Source organism: Thunnus thynnus, chromosome 10, assembly GCF_963924715.1.
Source record: "Thunnus thynnus chromosome 10, fThuThy2.1, whole genome shotgun sequence".
Lineage (NCBI taxonomy): Eukaryota > Metazoa > Chordata > Actinopteri > Scombriformes > Scombridae > Thunnus > Thunnus thynnus.
The window spans coordinates 20,685,248-20,707,989 of record NC_089526.1 but is presented as its reverse complement, the minus strand read 5'-3'; the positions used below and the strand labels follow the sequence as shown (position 1 = coordinate 20,707,989).

At 38.3% G+C, this 22,742-nt stretch overlaps 1 protein-coding gene across 3 annotated transcripts in view; it reads right to left on the bottom strand.

Moving 5' to 3' along the window:
• Positions 1-22,742, bottom strand: part of col14a1a (collagen, type XIV, alpha 1a) — a 148,281-nt gene that overhangs the window by 47,483 nt on the left and 78,056 nt on the right. For all 3 annotated transcript variants that reach the window (XM_067602026.1, XM_067602027.1, XM_067602025.1), the window contains exons 26-33: positions 20,407-20,546; positions 17,766-17,889; positions 10,078-10,221; positions 9,483-9,647; positions 9,231-9,269; positions 8,876-9,014; positions 6,023-6,165; positions 4,183-4,292 (exon numbers count right to left, since the gene is read on the bottom strand). In XM_067602026.1, the coding sequence (XP_067458127.1) occupies positions 4,183-4,292; positions 6,023-6,165; positions 8,876-9,014; positions 9,231-9,269; positions 9,483-9,647; positions 10,078-10,221; positions 17,766-17,889; positions 20,407-20,546 (1,004 nt within the window). The remainder of the gene's footprint in view (positions 1-4,182; positions 4,293-6,022; positions 6,166-8,875; positions 9,015-9,230; positions 9,270-9,482; positions 9,648-10,077; positions 10,222-17,765; positions 17,890-20,406; positions 20,547-22,742) is intronic.

Sequence of the window (22,742 nt, the reverse complement as noted above, 5' to 3'; positions counted from 1 at the left end):
AAAATATCTGAAAGCATGTTTTATTCTTGATTTGAAGAGATGAAAAAAGCAAGTTGATACCAGAATATTCGATGCATTGCTATCTTAACACTGAAATATGGCTGATGAAAAGGTGGAAGGAAACAAGTGAGGATGAGAAGGAAGCAAGTGAATAAAGTTTTAAACACAAAGTGAATTAGTGTCTCTGATACAAAGATGGAACTGGAAATTTGGTGCCCAGACAAACACACACACACACACACACTTAAATTGTTATGGCAGTTTTTAAACATTTTTGTGTGAGATAATGTGGTTGAAGTTGATGAGGTTGTCATCATAGTATCTCTGCTGACTCGGCTCGGCAGTCTCTGACCTGCATTTAAAAACACGTGTTCTTGCCCATGCGTGCTCACTGTGCATGTGTATGTTTGAGTATATGCATACTGTGTGCTTTGTATGTAAATTTATGCTTGTAAAAGTTTGCAGGATTTTTTGAGTATGTAAATGTACTGTATGTTTAAGCATTTACATCCATGCATGTATGTCTACATCTATGCCTGTGTGTGTGTGTGTGCCATATGTGTGGCCCCTTTCCTCTTCACTCTATAGTCAGCAACCATGAAATGCTGCTTTCATGAAGGATGAAACTTTATAGCTTTGTAACTAATAATCCACAAACTGCTCTTTTAAATTTTCAACAAAGTTAGCTGCTCCTGCTCAGTATCTGTCTGATGTCATTAAATCCAGAGATGACCACACCTCTGGCACAGATGTAGCCTATTGCTATGTGGGGAACATTAGAAAGATAAACAAAAGTTTCATTGCAGCTGGAGACATTGTCTGTGCTCAATGAGTAACTTGGCAACGGTCATATGTGGATTTTTTTTTTTAATAAGTAGACACAACAGAAATAACTCTACAGTATATCTCTGAACTGATATTTGTGGAAACAGTTTTAATGATGAATTTCTTTTAAACGAGAGACATCTGCAGTGTTGACAGGCAACACCAAGGTGATGAAGTGATCAAGAAATGGTTTTTGAGGCTAGCATATTGACTATAAAAAGCAGTCAAGATTTTGGCCCAAGTTGCACCTGCTATTAAAATGTGGTCTGTATCTAAAACACCATAATGTTCAACAACATATACTCAAAAACTGAACAAAAGTGTAAGGCAAAAAAATAAATGTTCCCACCCAGTAAAAACATGTCTATCAAAAATATCCTTTGAGCGAGTGTCATTCTTAGAGTACAAATGCTCGTGTGTGACACAAATACTAGACTTCTATACACAGGCAAAAATATACTTAATGTTTATTTTAAGACTTCACATCACTTACTATACAAGAAAGGTGTAAATGCACTACTTGTATTCCCCCTCTACTAATCTTGTATATCCCTTTACTATCTTGCCACTGTCTAAATCCTCCCACCTCCTCAGTCTGCTAAAACCCTAAAACAGATAAGTAGGAGATCCTTATTGCACTTTCTCACCCCGTCATTACAAATATGTGAGCCTGCAGTTGAATTCAAACTGCTCACAGACAACATATATTTTAAACAATTTCACCCATTTTGAGGTTTGAAAATGAAAACCAGGAAAACATTCCTAACTACTACAGATTTAGGCACAAGAAAACTGATGAATCCCATTTTACTTGTTAACATTTAAGCTTCTATCCAGATTAATCATCATGTTGTTAAACTTCAACCAAACACAGCTCCAGTCATCCCAACAGAGTGTCTTTAATGGGCAACACTTCTATTACTAGTTGCTGCTTTTCTGTTTGCATTATTATGTCTTCCTCTTCCTCTGAATGTACAGATGTATAGATTTAAATGTATACTTATAAGAACCACTAATGGATGAATTGATTAGCAGTGAATTTTTAGTTCCACTAATATATATATATTGTGAAGTACTATAAACTGGGGAGCTGGGTGTATTTTTTTTTATGGTGCACAATGACAGCTTTAACTGCTCGCTCACACTCTTAATGGCAGACGTTTGATCATTTGAGGAGATGCAAAAATGGTGTTCATACACTTTTGGAGTGTAATATGGCTCTGAGCAATATGCAAGTTATCCAGAAAATTACTCTCTTTTCTCCTCTGTGTCTACTTGTCTCTCTGTTTTTTTCCATGCGTTTTTCTGCCTGTATTTCTCTTTCTATCTCACATTCAATCATATCTATTGCTTCTTTCCTCTCATTTTTCCCCTCCCTCACCTCCCAGTTTGTGTCTGTGTATGTGTCTGCTTCGCTGAGCAGTGACGGATCCTGCTGGGTATTCCTGCTTCAACACAAGGTGTCTTCATATGGTAATCCCTTTATATCTGACACACAAACATGCACACGAACATGGACACTCCTCTTATTCACTTGTCATCCTGTCTAAACAGAGACATACACTTCCTCTGGTCAGGCAGTTTTCTGCATCTCTTCCCTCTCTGAACATTGTCATGTTCTCCAACAGAAAGACAGACAACTATGGAGAAGACAAAAGGCCCAGAGAATGATGGACAGCTACTCCCTGAATTTTGAGAATCGAGATCAAGACAGAAAGAGACAGAGAGAGTTGGTGTTGGTTTGTTTTCAGCAGAAATCCACAGAGACCCACTGAAGAAACTATAAAAACAGCAGGTCAAACGCAAAAAAATATTGTTTTGAAAGACTTTCCCTGATTTAATTTTCAAGTTATGTTTCCATCCATTTGTCGAACAAACGCTAACCAATCTTTCAAAATGTAACAAAACAACACAAACAATACATGCAAATGTTCATTTCCATCAGCCTTGCTGAAGTAAATACACCCCTGAACAAAGTGCTAATTCAAAAAGAACGTCTGTGAGGACAAAAGAACTGATTACTATTCGACAAGTTATTAATATTTTTTATCAGATAATGTTGATATTTCATGCCAAAGTGTTTTGTAATGAAAATTAGTGATTCACTGGGCTGTTGAGGCCAAACCAATGTTATTATTTATTCAGTACAGGCATTTGCATCACTATTTATCCCATAATTTCTTTTTTCACAAAACACTTTCTCCTCTCAAGTGAGCAGAAAATTGTCTTTTATTGAGGGAATGCCATCAAAATTTGCCATTTCCATTCAGTCTGACTAATTTGATACAACATAATTTCCATAAAAATGTTTGGCTAGAATCTGAATGATTGACGGAAACGTGAAATGTCTTTTTCAGAGAATTTAATAGGAGGACAAACCAATAACATCTCTGGTGTTCCAGTCTGAGGTCAGGAAAACTACCACTGAAGATTGGTTGAACTGACACATCATTTTCATTTGGTCTGTACTTTGATATGGTTGTTTTTTTCTGGCTCTGAGAGATTAATAATACTTTTTTTTTTTTACAAGAGTAATTATTAAGTGTATAAATGTCAATAGTAATGACAAATGTCCACAACGACTTCATCAGATACCACAAAAAGGTCTTAAAGGGTGATGAAATCTGCAGCTTCACTCCCACAACACACACTCCACTAGTTTAAAAAATAAAATAAACTGGGTGTAGAGAGAACAGTGGAGAGTGGGAGGGAAGAGGGAGGAGGGCTATCATCACCTGCACATACTCACACACACACACACACACACACACACACATGCACACTAACCACAGCAGTGTTGACAGGTCAAGAGAAAAGTTCCAGCCAAAGAGCCACTGGAAAACCACCCGACAGGCTCCACAACTTCAAAAACATCAAACTGCAGCAGATCTTATTTTTGTTTCTTTCTCAGCAGCTTGCCAGCAAGCTTCCAGCTCCCTCGCTTCCCCTCTGTGCTGCAGAGTTTCAGTGCAGCAGATCTGAATATTTATCAAGGTGTCCTACCTAAAAACTGCACTGTGGATTTGGACTCTTAAACTGATGTGTGATGCAAACTGGCACATGTAGCTACTGTGGGACAGGCTGTCTCTGGCGTTGATGTGGTTCTAGTTTTAACGGACCTGCACAGTCTGGATATCTACACATAAGCAGTGATTATTTTTTGCCAGAAGCTCAAAAATCTCTACTTATTATAATAATATGAAAAAAAAGCAAGCACATATGCATTTTTGAAACTATAACCAATAAATGCAATGTTTTTACTTTCTACTTGTTTAATGACTAAAATGACCAATCAGTCTTATCATTTACCATTCAAAGTCAAGTAATTAACAATCAAACACTTAAATAAAGACCAACCTTGTGGAAACTGCCATGGAAGATTTTTTTGATTTCAGTTCCTTCAAACGTGACGGTCTGAAAGTCTCCTTTGTAGTCATAGTTGAAGAACGTTAAGGTCTTTCCAGAGTCTGTGGGGTGACAGAGGTGATAGTGAGTGAGGAGAAACAAAGAGAGATGGTTTATCAGATAAGAATTTATCTTGCATGTCACCATCTCTGTTTGGTTTCTACTATTAGACTATTAAAGATCTAGTTAGAAACAACAGTTAACATACAGTAGCAACAAACAACTTGCATTTTTGTGCTGAGCTGCTGTTTCCATTCATTTCATAGAAAATCAAGATTAATATTATTGAAAAAGTACAAATGATCACATGTCAGTTTTATTGATACATGTATAAACTTATCATTTCATATAATTCCATTGTGATATAGATATGAAATCCCTGTCATCTTTAATTTGCAAAACCCATATGATAAGGTTGTTTTTCACAAAGCACTGAGAGCAACAACAGGACAACATAACATTATTCTAAATATAAATGTGATATTTGCCTCAATGAAATGTGTGTGTTTGAAAACTCAAAGATTGTCAGATCATTATTGGAAGATAAAACAGTAAAAGTGTGCGAATGAGTAAATGGATCACTGGACAGTCCACAAAGTCCAGCTTTGCCTTTGATTACCAAAACTTCTGGCAGAGGTATTTGTGTTGTTTTGTGGTTCATTTTCTTATAAAAATTATGATAATTTTGTTGCTTTGCACTCTAATCTCCACTCACCTTTATGCAAATAGTTTACATAATGATGGTGCAACTTCTGCAAATTTAACTTTGTAAGGTTATTTCAAATCTCTGGGCCAATTTACTGAGGTCAAGATGACAAAAATAATAAATATTTTCATTTCATCTTCAATTGTGGATCATAAAACATTTCTCCCTAACTTAATAAATTCTTCAGCCATTAATGTCTTGAAAGCTCTGAGGAGCAGCCGAACATTTACCAAAACTCAAAATACAAATCTATTTTTTCTTGTTGCCGTTATGTAGCTGTATCAGGGTCAACAGGAAAACCAGAGCAGACAAAATGACTTTTTTCCCTTCGGTGTCTTCCAGCTACTCCTGGGGATCCCAGGCTCATCAAGGCCAGCTGGTAATATCATCTCTTCAGCAGGTGAGGGGTCTGCTCTAAGTCTCCTCAAAGTCAGTGGTGTCCGAAACACCTCCAAAGGTTGACGCCTGAGGAGAGTTCTTACTGTGTACTCAAACCACTTTAATTGACTCCTCCTGGTGTGGAGTGTTTCTGTGACATCGCTCAGCAGACACTCCTACTGATACAAAAATCTACTGGACCGTGGTCAATCTTGTGATACCATTTTCATCGTCATCCCATCTGTTTTGGCTTGAAAAAAATGGCTTTTTATCAAACTGTGGTCCCAAGTTTACAATGTCAGGCATTTGAGGATCAGCACCTCAAAGTCTGAGGTCATTGTGTTTCCCCTCATTAACAGCCTGTCCCATTAAAAGAGGGTCAAACAAAGGAGATCGTCTACAAACAGAGGAGAAGGGCTCAGGTATCTCTGTGTCTCTATGTAAATGTCATTATATTGGATGAAAGAAATGCAGTTGTATCCCAGCTGTAATTAGTTATTCTCTCCAGCCCTACGTCTGAAAACTACTGCATTATGCACTCTCACGGTTTATTTGGACGCATTGGTTTTGGACTGCTTATTTGGACTGCAGGAGCCAGCACACATCTGCTGTTTGAGCCTGTACTTGTCAAACTGTGATGTGTTGTGATGCAGGTGAGCCAATGAAGAGATTAAGAAGCAAAAAACAAGTGAAGTGATTCAAACTCACTGTCCAGAATCAGTCCCACCAATGGCTCGCTGTCCTTATTGAGGATTTCCCACAATGCAAAGGGCTCCTGCGGAGTCTCAGGAAGTAGCCGGAGCATCATAGAAATGGTGTAGTCGGAGGGTAAACCTTCAGGGTGAAGATACCTGGTACACACATGAAAGCAAAGGCAAACACACACACACACACATGCACACAGATAGTGAGCTTTGCTGTGCCCTAAAGGCATGTACCCACTAGGTGTCTCTTTCAAAGTGCCATTGTCTCTTCTCAGCTCGTCTGAATGCTTTCAGAGTGCGTTTGGCTGCCTCAGACTGTCTTTGAGCACCAGTTTCTTTTTTGATCAGAGAGCGTAGCCTTTTTTGTGCAGCTGCCTCCAAGCACTTTATGTTCAAATCATCTCTGCTTCAACTTTTCAGAGCTCTCGTCAATGTCACTTTTCACAAACTGAACAATCACAGTACAAGAGTCTAAAACTTAAAGCTGGATGACATAAAAACCACGGAAAAGCTCCCAAATTACAAGATAACAGAAAGAAAGATAATATGGGAGCACATTAGCCAGCCATTGAATATTACTGCTAAGTTTTTGTCTACATGGGTTTTATAGTGCATATTTCCCTGCAGTATATTGCTGGCTGAACGTTACCTGAACCTGAAAACCTCTCTGGTAATTTTTTTCTGTCCTTTGCTTCCAGCATCTCATAATGCTCTGATGCGTGTTATTTTTCTAGTGGCCGTGGTCTAAATTTTCAATTTGAAACCCATTTGAAATGCACAATGTGAACTCCAAATGACACCTGAAGACATGACCACAAAACCTTTAATCTTTGTCATCACTTTATTAATTACTGATTGAACCCAGTCTAATCAAACTGAGCGCTACAATAGCCCCTAAAAGTGTCCTGTGTGAGCTATGAAAATTAAAATCCATGTATATGATCCATAGGAGAAAAGCAGACATATAATAAATTAGAATTTGAGTTTACTTTTTGGGAAGTTTCTGTGTTGCATTGATCAGCTTGGACAAATTGGATTATTAATACTTACAATAATCTAATAGAATTAAAGGACTTGCACTTTAAGTCTGTTCCACAGGTAGCTATAGGGTGTGAAATGTGTACTGGTGGCATTTGCAGCATGCAGTAAATCCTAATAAATGCAAGCATCTATGTTTTTTGCCTTTTGTATAAACTGTAGACCCTTCCAGTTGTTGGTGACATGTTATGTTAATTTTCATACATGACACCTGAGATGCAGTTTTTACATGTAACTGATTATTGTGGCAAAACATGCTTTAATTTAGCAGCTGCTTTCCTGCTTTGAGACAGAAATTGCCAAATTACTTTTGTGTTAGTTGGCTGTAGGAATCGTAGGGATTAGTGAAAATTGCATGTTTAATTCATAATTGCAATGATCTGTTTCCTGCTTCCGTTAAATTGCTTTTTATCTTAAAAATATGATGATTTGTCAAAACTGCAATTAGTGTAAGTTTTGAAAGGGAGGAAAGACGGTGCAAAAACATTTAAGTCTTAAAATGACTTCCACAGAGGGCACAGACAGTGTACTGCCACGTGTGGAAATACAGTCTTGATTCAATAGTATTCAGAAAAGGTTCAAAACCTACAATCTTCAAGATGTTTGTGGCTGTTATTATTTAACACTGGGGACAAGTACTGTATGTCGGACGTGCAAGACAGCAAGTGTACAGTAACACAGCCCAGGTGTTCCTGGTGAACCCTTTTGTCCTAAAGATTATCCAAACAAAGATAAAGGGAACATTTTTGACATGTTAGCTTTTACGTCAGTTCCCCTGTGGTTTGCTATTAGCCAGAAAGTCGAGTCATTTTCATTGGCAGGACTGTGGAATAGTTCTAGGACCGTGTGTGTGTTGCTGGCTGATAATTCAAAGTCTTCTGGTGTTTGTGTCCTGCTGACTACACAGTTACCACACCCCATTTCAAGGAGAGGAAGGGAGAGTCACTTAGCAAGCAAACAAAGATGGATAAACATTAGTAGGCTCAAAATAATTCCTTGAAACTCCTTGAAATTCTGAAGAAATTCAGGGTGAAATGGTAGTGAGCAGAATTTGGCAGTATTAAAAACAAAAAAATCTATGACTTGATGACTGATAATGATACAGACGGATGCTGTGTAGAACAAATAATGACTCACTGGTTTCTGGTACCATGCATGTGTAATGACTTAGAGGTGCTCCTGAGAGGAACATTTTAATGTGCAGATATTTTTGAATATAATGGTGATTTATTAATTAATGCGTCTGTGTGTGGTGATGATTGTTTTGTGAGACTGAATCATCTTCTAACCTTGTGTATTTTTGTTCTCAGGTGTCTGTTGGAGGAGGGATATTGATCTCAATGACACTCGAACAAATTAAACTGTCACCTTCAACTTTGTCTGATATCACTTATTTTGTCTGCCGATGTAGCCGATCACACAGGTTGACCTCTATTTATGCAAACATAACATACTGATTTGATCAAGGGCTTTTTGGCAACTTCGGAGTCACTCTTAACCTTGGTTAACAGATTCCATTTTTGAATTGTTTTCTAACAACAGAAAAAAGAAAATACATCAAGGTGAACAGCTAAATTGTGTGTTCGGCTATAACAGAACACAGTACTAGTGACTATGAAGAGTAGGAGGCAGCAGAGTGGAGGTTTAAGTAAGCACAGCAACCCATGAAAATCTAACCCCTTACCAGATGGTGCCCATATTTCATTGCTTGTCAACTGAAACAGAATTGCTGGAAAGTGATCAGAAAACTGCTGGTGTGACTGAACAAAAATTGTTTTCATATCTTGTGTGTTTGTAGATTTCTCTTGTTCTTACTCACTTGGTGGGCTGTGACACCAGAGCGTCACGGTGTAACCTGTAACAGGGGTAGCTGTTGAACGAACCCGGCTCCAGAGAAACTCCAGGTATGGTGCTGTACTCCTTCTCTACCAGGCCAAACTTCTCCATCATGCGGAAACCTGCAGGAGACAAATCTTTATTATTACCATCATTATCGTCACAACAAGCATCTTCCTCCTCCGTGTGATCACTGTAATCACAATCATTACCGCCACTACAGTGCGCACCGTCATTATGTTGTTGCAATCATCATCATTAGCTTTTGATAGTGTGATTGGACCTGTCTGACCGTTGTACAGTATATATGTATTGTTCCTGTCAATTACACCTCTTACCTGTCATTGTGTTACCACTCATCAATACAGATGGACAAGCTGAAAGACAGAAAAGAGTCTGTTAGTTCATCCCTCATATTTTAAATTCCCAAACATCAAATAAATCTGTCTCTCTTCCTATGTCTCTCCACCAACAAGAGTCCTTTCTCAATCTTCTTTCTGGCTCTTTCACTCTGTCTGACTTTTCTGAACTCCTTTTCCTCCCTGTCTCTTACTGTATCTCTGTTTTAAACAAAAGGTGGTGTCACTCACTGGCAGTGGCAGCCTCGCAGACGAAGGTAATGAGCTGCTCTTCTATTTTCTTCACAGCGTCCAAATCATCCACAAAGAAGACATGTCTATCACTGGGCTTACTGGCTATATTCACCAGTTCCCCGTAATCCGCATCCGCGAAGCCAATTGCAAAGATGATATAGCCTGGGAATGGGATTAAATAGGAAGATTCAACATGTTATGTTTAAAAGTCAATGTAAGTGATAATGTAGCCTAATTTAACAGATGGTTAGAGTTATGGGTTTCGCAGCAATGACTGAGCAGCAATAATTAAATGCCATTAAAATCCTTGTGTTAAAATAAACAAATAAAACATTAACATATTTAAAAACGTAAGGTTTGGGTTAGTGTAGATGATAAGGAGTGGGGGAATAGGATCTATCTTTAATTTCATCTCAGCTGCATATATGAATTACAAGAAAATATGAAAAAACAACACACACAACCCACCAATATCAACAAATTATATACTGTACATAAGCACAGTGTTAATACATTATCAATTTAATATTTTTCAGCACTTACAGTAAACTGACAACAATGTTATTTCTTGTTTGGTCTGTAAAATACCAACCCTCCATCTGCATTTCTTTGGAGACTTTGTTGACATCATCTTGTGAGCGGCCATCAGTGAGGACAACCAGGACCTTGGGAACTCCGCGTCTGGCTCCAGCCTCTGAAGTGAAAATGGACTCTTTCACATGTTTGATGGCTCGACCTGATGAAAGACAAACAGAAACCCACTTGATTAAGAACCATATCACTGTTTTAGCATGTTTTAGTCCATTTACCTCTTTATACTTTAGCTGCCTCTTAGATGTTAGATCTTCCAAACAGTCAGGTCCCAAGAATTTGTTTACAACAGAATCAACTAATAGAGATCTAAATTAGGAAATTCATCGCAGTAAAAATGTCACTTAATTGTCAGTGCAAAAAATGATACAATACAAATCAATCTACACTTATGATTGTGTTGCCAACTATACAGTATATAACATTACATACACAAAAACACATATAACAAGCCAGAAAACTCACTGTGATGAATAAAAAATGTGATCTAATTCAAGCAAGTTTTAAATCAAAGCATGTCTATTTTTATGATGAAATTAATGGAAACCAGTGGCAAAACAAAAATAGCAATACAATGCTTGGGGGCACCATCATCAATTACGTCAAATACAGTGGTGCTTGAAAGTTTGAATTTTCTCAATTTCTGCATACATATGACCTAAAACATGATCAGATTTTCACACAAGTCCTAAAACTAGACAAAGGGAACACAATTAAACAAATGACAAAAACATTGAACTTGTTTATTTTTTTTGAGGAAATTTATCCAATCTTACATATCTGTGTGAGGCAAAAGTATGTGGACCCTTGCTTTCAATAACTGGTGTGACCCCCTTTTGCATCAATAACTTCAACTTAACGTTTCTGGTAACTGTTTATCAGCCCTGCACATCGTCCTCCTTACAGAACAGTCTCAACTCAGGGATGTTGGTGGGCTTCTTTGCATGATCTGCCCACTTCAGGTCCTTCCACAGAATTTCTATAGAATTAAACTCGGGACTTTGACTCGGCCAATCCAAAACATTAACTTTCTTCTGCTCCAACCATTCTTTGATAGAACAATCGTGTTTAGGGTTGTTGTCTTGCTGCATGACCCACTTTCTGTTTAGCTTCAGTTCACAGACAGATACCTTGACATTTTCCTGTAGAATTTGCTGGTACAACTCAGAACTCATAGTTCATCAATGATTGCAAGCTGTCCTGGTTCAGAGGCAGAAAATCAGGCCCAAACCATGATACCATGTTTCACAGATGGGATAAGGTTCTTATGCTGGAATGCAACGCTTCTCATTCAGGCCAAAAAGTTCGATTTTGGTCTCATTTGTCCACAGAACATTTTTCCAAAAACCTTCTGGCTTATCCACGTGGTCTTAAGCAAAGCTTACTTTTTGGGGAGTAGTGGCTTTCTCCTTGCAATTCTGCCATGCACACTATTGATGTTCAATGTTTTCCTGATGATGGACTCATGAACACTGACTGTAGCCACTGCAAGAGAGGCCTTTAGTGTTCTTGATGTTCCCCTAGGGTCCCTTGTGACCTCTGAGACTATATACCTAGCTCTTGGTGTGATCTTTGCTGTTAGACCACTCCTGGGGAGGTTAACAATAGTGTTGGATGTCTTCCGTTTTTATACAATCTGCCTGACAGTCGACTGGTGGAGTCCAAGCTCTGGTTTTGTAACCTTTTCCAGCCAGGTGAGCATCAACAACTGTTCTTCTAAGGTCCTCAGAGATCTCCTTTGTTTGAGCCATGACACACTTCCACAAACCTGTGTTGTGAGGCTCGGATTTTGAAGGCCCATTTCTCTTCTTTTAATAAGGCAGACTCACACCTGATTGTCATCCCATTGATTGAAACACCTGACTCTAATTTCCCCTTCAAATGAATGAAAATCTTATCAAATGAAAATCTTATCACATTTTAGGTCATGTTTATGCAGAAATAGAACAAATTCTAAAGCGTTGCAAACTTTCAAGCAAAACCGCTAGTATGATCCTTTATTTAATATTTAGACCCTCTCCTCAGTATTTTCTGGTGCCATCTTCTCATGCGAGGCTTCACTTCTTAATTTCTGGTGCAACAAGTGAGGCTGGATAGCGAGAAATGCTTGACAGACCAATCTTATTGGCAGCACAGATGTCTTCATTAACAATCTAAAAAATGAATGAATGCTTGTGACCTTGGCTACAATTTTAATGTACTCACTAATTTAAAAACATGTATTATTTATTGTTCCACTTACATTAATAAAACACATCATTGAGTCCATAATTATTACCTGAAAATGAGTGACTTGAATGCCTCTGAAATCAGATTTAGGCCGAGTGTCCATTAGCATTTAGAATAAGTGAGAAAATAGACAATGTCCTATGTATTTAAATGAGACCTAAAGACAGAGATGAGACAAACTAAGATGGAAATGCAAAAATAACATGCAAGTCCCACAAAAAGTTAAAAGTTGATGAAGTTTAGACAGTGTGCGATTAACATCAGCTGCTTAATCAACTTAATCAGTCAATAAAATGTAAGACAGCTTCAAAAGGTTTCAAGACACGCCCACAACAAAATAACAAAAGTGGTTTCAACTACTTATCTGGGAATATAATACCTGTCATATTAGTATGATTGTGCTTTAAGGCCCTCAAAAATACCTGCATTTTTAAAAAACTGTTCAATCAGTTTATTAAGAAGGTGATTTTGCTAAATTATTTGCTCAATTATACTGTATTTTAATCATATTTCTATTGTTCTATGTGCCTCCAAACAGCTCTCTCCATTGCTCACAACAGATGTGAACTTTACTGTTGTAGAAACATGCATTTTGAACAGATGAAAGTGATAATTATTATTGTTTTCAATGCCAAAAATATGGTACAAGGAAAAGTGACTTAAACTACTGGAGAAACTGACCAATCAGCAATGTGTCCTTCATGGCCTTGATTGAACAGTGAAGTATTAACACGCTTATTGGCCCTTTGGTGTTGCACACATGCAGTTCATTTCTATTTAATGCCAATTTTTGCATACTGTCCATCATGATTTGCATTAATAGTTCGTATAATTCATCCCCACATCTCCACCTGACCTTTTCATTAAATAGACGATCGCTGCCATTAATCCTTTTAACTCCTTCTGCTCTTACACTTTCTCTAATCTCACTTTTCGTGTGTTTTTAAGGATGCATCTAAGTTATGAAAAGAAATACTGAGTTTTAGGAAATTTTGCAACCAATGAAAACAAACAAAAAAAAAAACAGATGAAGCCACAAATAGCCCAGAAGATAAATAAATAAATGGCTCTATGTGTGTGTGGTGTGTTTGCCATATAAATCCCGCCAGTGTTTCCCAATTTCTAACCAAACCAAACCCTCAGACCACATCCCAGCCTCCTCCTCCCTTTTTTTCACCGAGCTGTCAGTGATGACAAATGATAGAGAGCTTGGCCTGTAAAGTGTTGTGCTGTCAGATATCTGCCAGTGATACATCTGTTTCTACACTGTCCTCTGATCACACTGGGCGAGAGTGGAATTACAGCAGCTAGCCAGGCATGAAGTGAGACACGGGACCGAGCAGAGGAGAAGGGAGATGAGAAGGAAGATGGGGGGTGGGTGGGTGGTGGAGGAAGGGCAAGGACAGGTAGGAGACACAGATGAAAAAGGTGATAGAAGGTAGAACTGAGGAAGAAGAAGAAGAAAGGAGGCAGGTGGGAAAGACAAGTGTAGTTCAAAAAGAGTAAAAAAAACCGAACAGAAACAGAAACATGTCAGTGGATCTTAGACTAAGAAGCCCATAATTAATCAGTGATTCATCACTTTGTGTGTGTGAGGTAATCTATGTCAGTTTGGATTTGGCTCCTGTCTGGCAAAAGTTTACCAGTTTTCTCACTGTCATTGAAGAAAAGAAACTATGAGAGAAAACAAAAATAGATGAAATAATCACGCCTGTTTTAGCCTCCAACGCCTTAGTGCATCTTAATCCTTTGTTCTTGCAGGAAGATATTTTTCCTCCCAGTGTTTTGTGGCTGCAGGTGAAGTCTGTATGACTGAGAAGAGATTGTAATATTCTCTTTCAGGGTTATTATGAACTGCCATAAAATCCCCTAATCTTTGAAAAGTAAAAGTAAGTTCCTACAGTAAGTTAAAAAGGGTGATGTGAAAAAAAAATCTTTGCAATGCATTATTGAAAATATACAATGGATTTTGAATGGCTTTGACAGTCAGTGAAACACATTCATGGGCAATTCATACATTCATTCTTGAGCTCATAAAAGACTCATAAACCTTGAAGATTCAGTGAGGGTCTCACACAAACTGCATCACCACAGCTGAAGCAGGACTGGCTGCTTAAAGAAAATCATAGAATAAGGCCGATCTGACTAATCTAATGTGTGAATATGTTAACATAAAGTTAAGGATTAAAAGAAATACTACTTTACATTCTGCAAGTCCTCCACCTTAACAAACACTCACAACCACACACACACACACACACACACACACACACACACACACACACTCATACTGTATATACTGTACGGGGATAAAGAGTCTTACAGCAGCAGCTACATTAAATCAATCATTCACTGAGTCAGTCAGAGGCTCACTAATACCTTAATGAATAAATGCATAGTGAAAATCCAAATCCCAGAATATCAGCTTCAACACACTGAATCCTCAACATGCTCTTCCCTCAAACTCTTGTAGGAGAGAGTACAGGAAAAAAAACAGACTGTAGAATCTTAAAAAAGACAGCGTTATTTACATACCGTTTTTAAAATGGGTGTAGATGAAGAAGTTCATTACATTAATTGGCTCAAAAGGAGAATTTGTCCCTGTCCCTTCTCCTTAAGCTATAACTTCTAGAGCACATATTACTCCAGAGGCTACTCTGTGGCCAGTTGTCAGAGATGGTGTGATTAGTGGGAAGCTGGTAACCAGTGAAAATAAGCCTTTATTTTCAATATACATGAACTTTACTGTGGATTTATGTGTGTTTTTGAACATGTTTCAAAGTGCATTTTCAATGTGTTCGCTTGACCTGAGGGTTGTAGGATATGGAATATAAAGTTAGCTTGCCATTTACAGTAATAACATAAAAAAGGCATTAAAGCTGTGGGGTTTCTTGTTGGCTAGCGGTTGCTTCCACACAGATACAGCTGCCAAAGGCTAAAGGCTAAAGAGGCAGAAAGCTACAGTCTTTTATTTGAGGGCTTTGGAGGATTTAGACACAGTGAGGGGCTGGCAGTGGGGGGGAGGGTAGTTTGGATTGGGAAGGTGAAAAAGAGTTTAGGGTTGTAATGCAAGCCTCAGTCCTGAAAGCCACCTCTCAACAGACCAGAGGAGTACGATGTAAGTAAGGAGGTTTAGGCACAGTCTCCAGAACTGTATATCATAGTTTGTATAATTTAACAGTATAATGTAAAAGTGTTACTTTATATTTAGTACCATATTAGCATTCAGAAAATAGTAAAGGAAAAATCAGGAAAATATCTAAATTATGAAAAAAACCTCATTAAATAGGACAGGAAAATAATCAATGAGGTATCACTGAAACAGCCCAAACTTATCAATAAATAATAACTATTTTCACATTTATTGTAATAAATATGAAAAAAAGATACACTTTCAAACAAAAAGGAACTCTTACATACACTAAAATATAAGTATATGGTATGGAAATAAGGACATGGTAAAGAATCAGCATTATGTTTCAGCCAAGAAGAAGATTAATTCTACGCTGAGGATAGTGTGCTGTGCGTGTATGGGTGTATGTGCCGGGGAGAGAGAGAAATTGTGAGTCTGTGAACATTTGCCTAACCTTGTGAGAGCTGGCTGCCTCATCCTTCTCTTTGTGTGGGGAAGATGAAATTTCATGGTTTATTTTCTGTTCTGCTGTAGTCCACATGCACACACACAGACGCACACAGTGCCTTGTCAGCTAAAACACCACCTGTTCCCACCTGTTAAACCATAAGAAAGTACAGTGGATAACGCACAGAAGAAGGAATGATGTGAGAGAAAAGGGGTTACGGGAATAAAGGAATGGATGAAGAAGAACAGTACTGGGATAGAGCAAGATGAGGAAGTTGGAGATGAGAGAAAGTAGGGGCTGAAAAAACAAGGGACGAAAAGAAGAGGAAAAGAAGAAAAAAGAAGAAAGGGCAAACAGAAAGAGAACAGAGGCAAGGAGGGGAGGACATTAGGTGGCTGACAACAGAGTAGAGGAGGAAAGAAAAGAAGCGAGAGGAGAAGTAGAAGGGTTAGGTAGGGATAAGTGGATAGAAAGAGAAGAAATGATGTGTGATCAGCCCTGGAGCTGATAGGTAAGCTCAAGGACACAATTTCTCTGAGCAGACACTGAGCCATGACCCAGACTTTAAGAGCGTTAAAGTGCTCTGAACAACCGGCATCACCTGCAAAGCCGCATTAATGCATTGAAGTTACTGACATTCACCTTGTGCTTACTAGCACAGCTGGATGCTTTCACATGAATGTTACAACAGATTCACAAACTGAAACTGCTTGTTATGTATTCTGGCCCTAAATGAAAGTCTTTCATCTCTGCAATGTGTGCTAGTTTTAACAAGTGTCCTGCAATTGAGGAAAAGTGGCATTTTCAAAGAGATATTGCAAAATTCACAAAACGCTTTCTACAAGATTGCTTGTCAAGATTTGTTGTGGTAAAGTGAGATTAAAAGTTTAATCTTGACCTTGGAAACAGCCAAACAATTTCACTACAAGGCCCATTACTAGCTGCTCTGGAGTTTTGCTTATCAGTCCCTCCAGGAAATTGTGATTTTGTTATCGAGAAATTAAATGAAATGGCAAAATCAGCAGACCGTTTTGGACCAGTTGTCGCATTTCGTATCGTAGTAACGTATGTCATCGCAGCGCACATTCAGGTGGAAGAGGTGACAAATCTCGCCTGCCAAAAAATGCTGCCATAGACCGGTGCAAAACAATTTCCAAATGTTTTGTTTCACTTTGTATATGTAAAAATGGACACTTTGGAAATTAAACTATATGTTAATGGATTTATTTTAATGGCATAATTGACTGATTTGATTTGGTGCTAATGTTGATGGTGAAGTGTATTTAATAAAGGCTTATAAATGGAACTCAAGGACAGTATTTTCTTTTTTATATAACTTTGAGCTCATGGTTCTCATATTTAGAAAATAAATAAAAAAAATAGCACTGAAATATAACTGTTTCTGTGATATACATTATTTTCCTTTGCTTGCAATTTTTCCCAATTCCATGAAATTTACCGCAAAAAGAACACATAAAACATTACAAATTGTATCGCAATTTTTGAGAAAAGTTGCTGCAAAATCAAGCATTTTTTTTAGCCACAATAACAAAACAAACTCACAATCAGCAGATGGACGTTGCCCAGTTGTCATGGAAAGTAGATGTTCAAATTTCCATTTTTTTTGAGCACTTTAAGGAAACTATCTTACCTAATCTTTTTTAGAGAAACTCCATCTGCTGAGGAAGATCATGTGATTCCGTTGAAAGCGCCAGGACAGCTGCTAATGGATCTTGTGGTGATATTGTTTTGTTAACTGGTTGTGTTAACTGGTTTTAGGCTGTGGTACTAACCTGATATCTGAATGTACCTTTCTCGCCTAACTATCACCACATGAATCCCACTAATACACTTTAACTGTTCCTCCCACTGTTCTGACCTGTCTTGGTGTTTCCTCCCTTATATCTGATCCTCTGAATAGCTTCCAGCAGCGCTTCCTTGTTTCCATGGGAACTCAGCTGGAATTCTGTCCGAGCATCGTCACTGAACTGAGCAATGGCCACCTGGAGATAGGAAGAGACAGACAGACAGACAGAAAGGTGAAAAAAGTTCAACTCAAATGATAAAAAGTTTAATTCACATTTCCCTGAACCGCTGCTGTTTCAGGCTTAATAAATTCTTCAATCATCATTCGCTCACACTCATGTCAGTCATACTACAACTGAAATGTGTTTCTATATTTGAGTGTGCAGGTCTGTTTAAGCTTCCTCCAAAGAAAAAAGCAAGAAGCCAAATTACTCCAAGTAGCCAATGTGGCATACTCTAATTGTTATGAAGCCAAATGACTCTGCTTTGGGTCCAAGAATCTAATATTTACCTCATTATCGCCTGCAATTTCTGCATTTATTCTGAACCGCACCAACAGTATAAAACAGATGCTGCCTTTGTTTGCTAAAGGAAATACTGTAATTATATATATAGATTCAGTGTGCTTTAATAATCCCACAAGGTGAATACTGTACAAATGTGAAAGCTAAATAGTAAATGAAACACAAGAAATCAAAATATAATGTTTTCATTGTTTAACTTCTGAGGCATAACCAGTGATGCTACAGATAACACCTTTTTTCGTTGGTCAGTACTGGTGGTCTTAACGTTTTTCACGCTGAGCATCTAAAGTAAACGTTCATGATGTGAAATAGGAATATTACAGCCTTATTTTATGCAAGACTGTAGGTGAAAATGCATTGAAATATATACATCCGAACTCCCAAATCGGAGCTATAATCAATCTAATTGCCTTACTCTAAGAGGGGCGAACAACTACCATTACCTCCAGACTGCTAATGGTGCTGTTGTTGGCTCAGGGAAGCCTACATTTACCAGCCAACTTTCTCTTTACTGTACAGCCAACTCTCTCACGTTACAGCCAGTGTTTTGCTCTTGGTAGTCTACTGCCAGAGGGTTATGGGGCACAGTGAGGGAGGCAAACTGCTTAACAGCAGACACTACACAAATGAAAGAAAAAGGTTTAGCAAGCACCTCTATGGTGTGACAAATTAACCAGCTGAGCTCTGCTGACATAGTGGAGGTTTTAGCAGGGACGGAGCGCAAAGACAATAAGGAGCTACTGCCCCAAGTCACAGCCTGGTATTACTATTGATGAACCTGATATATGAGAAACACTGAGGCAGTGGAGATGGTAACATTAACTGTGGCAACGTGATTCAAAGTATTACTCATGGTGGACTTTATACTAAGAATCAAGATAATAGTGTATTCAAGTATTAGTCTCAAACCCTTAAGGCAATGGTGCATGATCCACTTGATATTTGTTCCAACTTTTAATGCATCCAGACTTAAGTTATTAAGAGCACCATTATTGCCAGAAAAGTAATGTTTTCAGGCACAAAACAAAGTGGTAGCAAATGAGCAGAGCTGATCGAATGCTGCGCAGCAACAACAACAAAAAAAGTATTTCCAGAAAGTAAGAAATGACTCACTAGGGGGTGGTCATGCTGATTTCTCGGGGGATAGCCACAGAAAATTGGGTGAAATTCAGCTCCAAAGCATCCTTCCAGAATCAATTACTGCTAACAGCAGCAGCCCTCCTAAAATAGTAAATGAGCCAAACCCACATAGCTCCAAAGGACAAGGGGTACACTAAGATTATTCAAGATTCTGATTAGGGAAGATCAGTTTGGTTTGAGCAACACTCTTTTAGCATTTCCGAAGAACGCCCATTTCTGTCTGTATTTTAGCAAAGATCTACTGAATGAAAACCTAGTTTTTAGTTTTTAGGATTTGAAACGTTTGCGCAGTAGTATGAGATGAAATGGTTTGCAGTTTATGGAGGACAGTGGGTTGTTTTATATAAGTTTACTGTTTGTTTGAAAGTGTTTCGTGCATTGCAAGTCAGCAAGTCTGTAAAGTATTGCATTCCCTTGCAGATCCTGCGTGGGTTTGTAATCTTTCTCTTTCGGGGTATAATCCCACAAAAATTTGAAAATAAAATATATTGTATAATCTGAGCCACAGATTACACAATGATATGTAATTTTTTTATTTCATCATTATTATGGTTTTCAGTGTGGCTAATTTTGGCGAGATCCCCAGCATCTGTTTTACATTCTGTTTCCCATGAGCATGCATTTCACAGAAGAAAAATGCTATAACAAAGAAAATAAATGACAAAGAGAGCGAACAAAAATTAAAAGCCTACAGCACATTTGTATTTCTGTTGGTTAACTTATATTGTAGTGCTGTATAAATGGGCATGTACAGTAATTTTCACTAGATTCAGACATTTAGACTAGACACAAGAACCACTGGCGGTCATCAATGTGAATACCAGCACTCCAGGAAGACTCACTGTAACATTTTTCAGACCTAGATAGTCATGACTGAAAGACATTTTTATTTCAGAAATCTTTCCCCCAAGTAATAGAGCATTTGGGAAAATGGAGAAAAAGTTACATTACACAAGTAAAACTTACTAATTATCTTCTTCCTCTGAGGCCCAACATTCAGTCTGAGGTGAACTGAAGCGCTGTAGGTGAGGGTGTGGTCACATAACTCACCTGGGTGCCGTCTGGTCCAATCAGATCCAATGATCCCATAGTGCTATAGAGGAAACGTGTAATCTTCATGAAGTTGTCATCTCCGATGGACCAGGAGCCATCGACCAGGAATGCCAGGTCAGCCTTGGCCTCCTTACACACTACACAGAACGACAGACAGACAGATTTGTCTCTGCATTTAAAAAAGCAATCTCATACAGAATGAAGGTCAGTGGAGGACAAAGCACAAGTTAAATGTTAAGGGGCTGCCTCATATACTCAGAGTATGAATAATATATTCATAGTATGAAGCACTGCAAATATATATACCGTATATCCCCTGGAACAGGATAAATATGTAAAGACTGGCTCTACAGATCAATTAGCACGCTGTGGAGTTTAAAGGTTTAGTGCACACTTTCCAAGTCAGAGTTTCAAATTATTTTTTTCTGAAAAATATGCCACTACATATCCAATTGAGTATTTTTTTTCCTTCTGTCAGCTGCTCATTCACATTCCTGGTCAAGCAGTGACTTTTCCTTCTGCTTTTATCCTTCTCAATGACTCCCAGTAGCCTTATATTTGCTGCTGTAAAGTTGTTTTGTGGTTTTAATAACATTTCAAACTCCAATTCTTCGCTAAATTTCAAACCCTGTTCATAACCATGTCAGCTCCCATAAAAGCCCAGAAAATCCTTAACTGTATTTACACTGTTTATAAGGGAAAATGGCTGAAAGAAGAGAAGAGAAGAAAATTTGACAAAAATATACTCTGAAGGTGTTATTATTTTTCTTAAAAGAACCGACCTATTATTGTACAGTTTTTACAGTGGAAGGTCTCATGCTTGTCAGAAATGTCAAGTTAAAGGTCAGCTGCAGAATCTTTTGATTACAAGGTTTTATTTGGCTGAAAGCCATGATGAGACTTATTTATTCTCTCCTCTACCTGTTAATATCTGTCTAGCTCTCCTCTGTCTATCATTCTCTCTGTCTCTGCTTTTATACCGGATGTCTTTTTCTTATGTCTTTCTGGCTGTAGCTACCTTTGTGCCTGTCTCTCCGTTTGTCTCTCTTTCTGTCCACTCCCATCTGCATGCTCTCTTTTTATCTTGCCCATCACTTTGTTTGACACTTTTCCTCTTGTTTTTGCTGTTTCTCTCTCACTTACAGACACACTTTACTCTCTTTTTTCTTTATGGCTCTGTCCTGAGTAAAGGTTGCCTGTCATTACAGACAGAGGCAATGGTCTGACAAAGGTCAGAAACTTAGACAGAAATGCTTACAGACGGGCTCAGCGGGTGTGTCAGATCATGTCTGTGGAGTTTGTGTTGCAGGTCAACCTTTTACCTGAGCCCATCAGACGGGAACAGAGGAGGAGGATCGTCTGGGTAAGTGGTGGAGGGTTGGACTATGAACCTGTACCCCTTTGTTCCTAATCTTCCAAGGCTTGTCAGGCCATCTACAGTGAGAATATTTGCCTGTCTTGTCTCATGAGTAATTTTCTTGTTCTTGTTTAAGTTGCAATTAATTGAGGTTTTCCATTAAGTTGCTATGAAAAAGGAAAAGGAGAGGCTGTCTCACATTGAAATTGGCAACCTCAGAAGTTTTTACTAATGCAACATTTCAACCTGTATGGTCTTTGTCAGGCCAACATTCATGTGAGGCTGTACATACAGACAGCTTCTCCTACAGTTAGGACATCACATATATAATAAGCCCCCCTATCAATTGTTATGCACAGAGAAAACGCACAATGTAGCCCATGAAGGACATGTAAAATGTGTATTACATGTCCCTCACGGACAGCTTCTCCTTTTGCTTTGCTGCTTTTTGAACTGCAAATGTACCCAGTAAGGGTTGGATCCACCTTTTTAGCTTGAAAATTTCTGATTACCTGTAATATTTTAGTGAGTAAATGATGTAATTAACATTAGTATTTCATTGCTGTTAACAAGTTCTTAAGATTATTTTATAGCTTATTATAGTTTTAGAATTACTAGCCAGCATGAACATACTGTAGTTACTAACGGGTTAAACCTGCAATGTCAGCTGGTGCCCATATTGTGGTTGGTAGTTGGAGTATTTTGGGACTAAGCAGAAACTGTACTGAAGCTGGGTGGCAGTGATCAGTTTAGGCCTGCCTTAAAACGATAATAAACCAGGATAAGAGTAGAATTTGTTTGTTTTGGCGTTGGCTGCAGCCCACAGTGGCCTGTGTGTGGCTCACACAATAAATTAATTGTGGAATAAAGTGCGTACATGTCTCAGCGACTTCCTGTGTGAGACACTGAAGTGTTTTTTGACTTTTCCTCTTTGCTTACTATTAAGTTACGATCTCTGATTTGGTTAGAGTGCCCC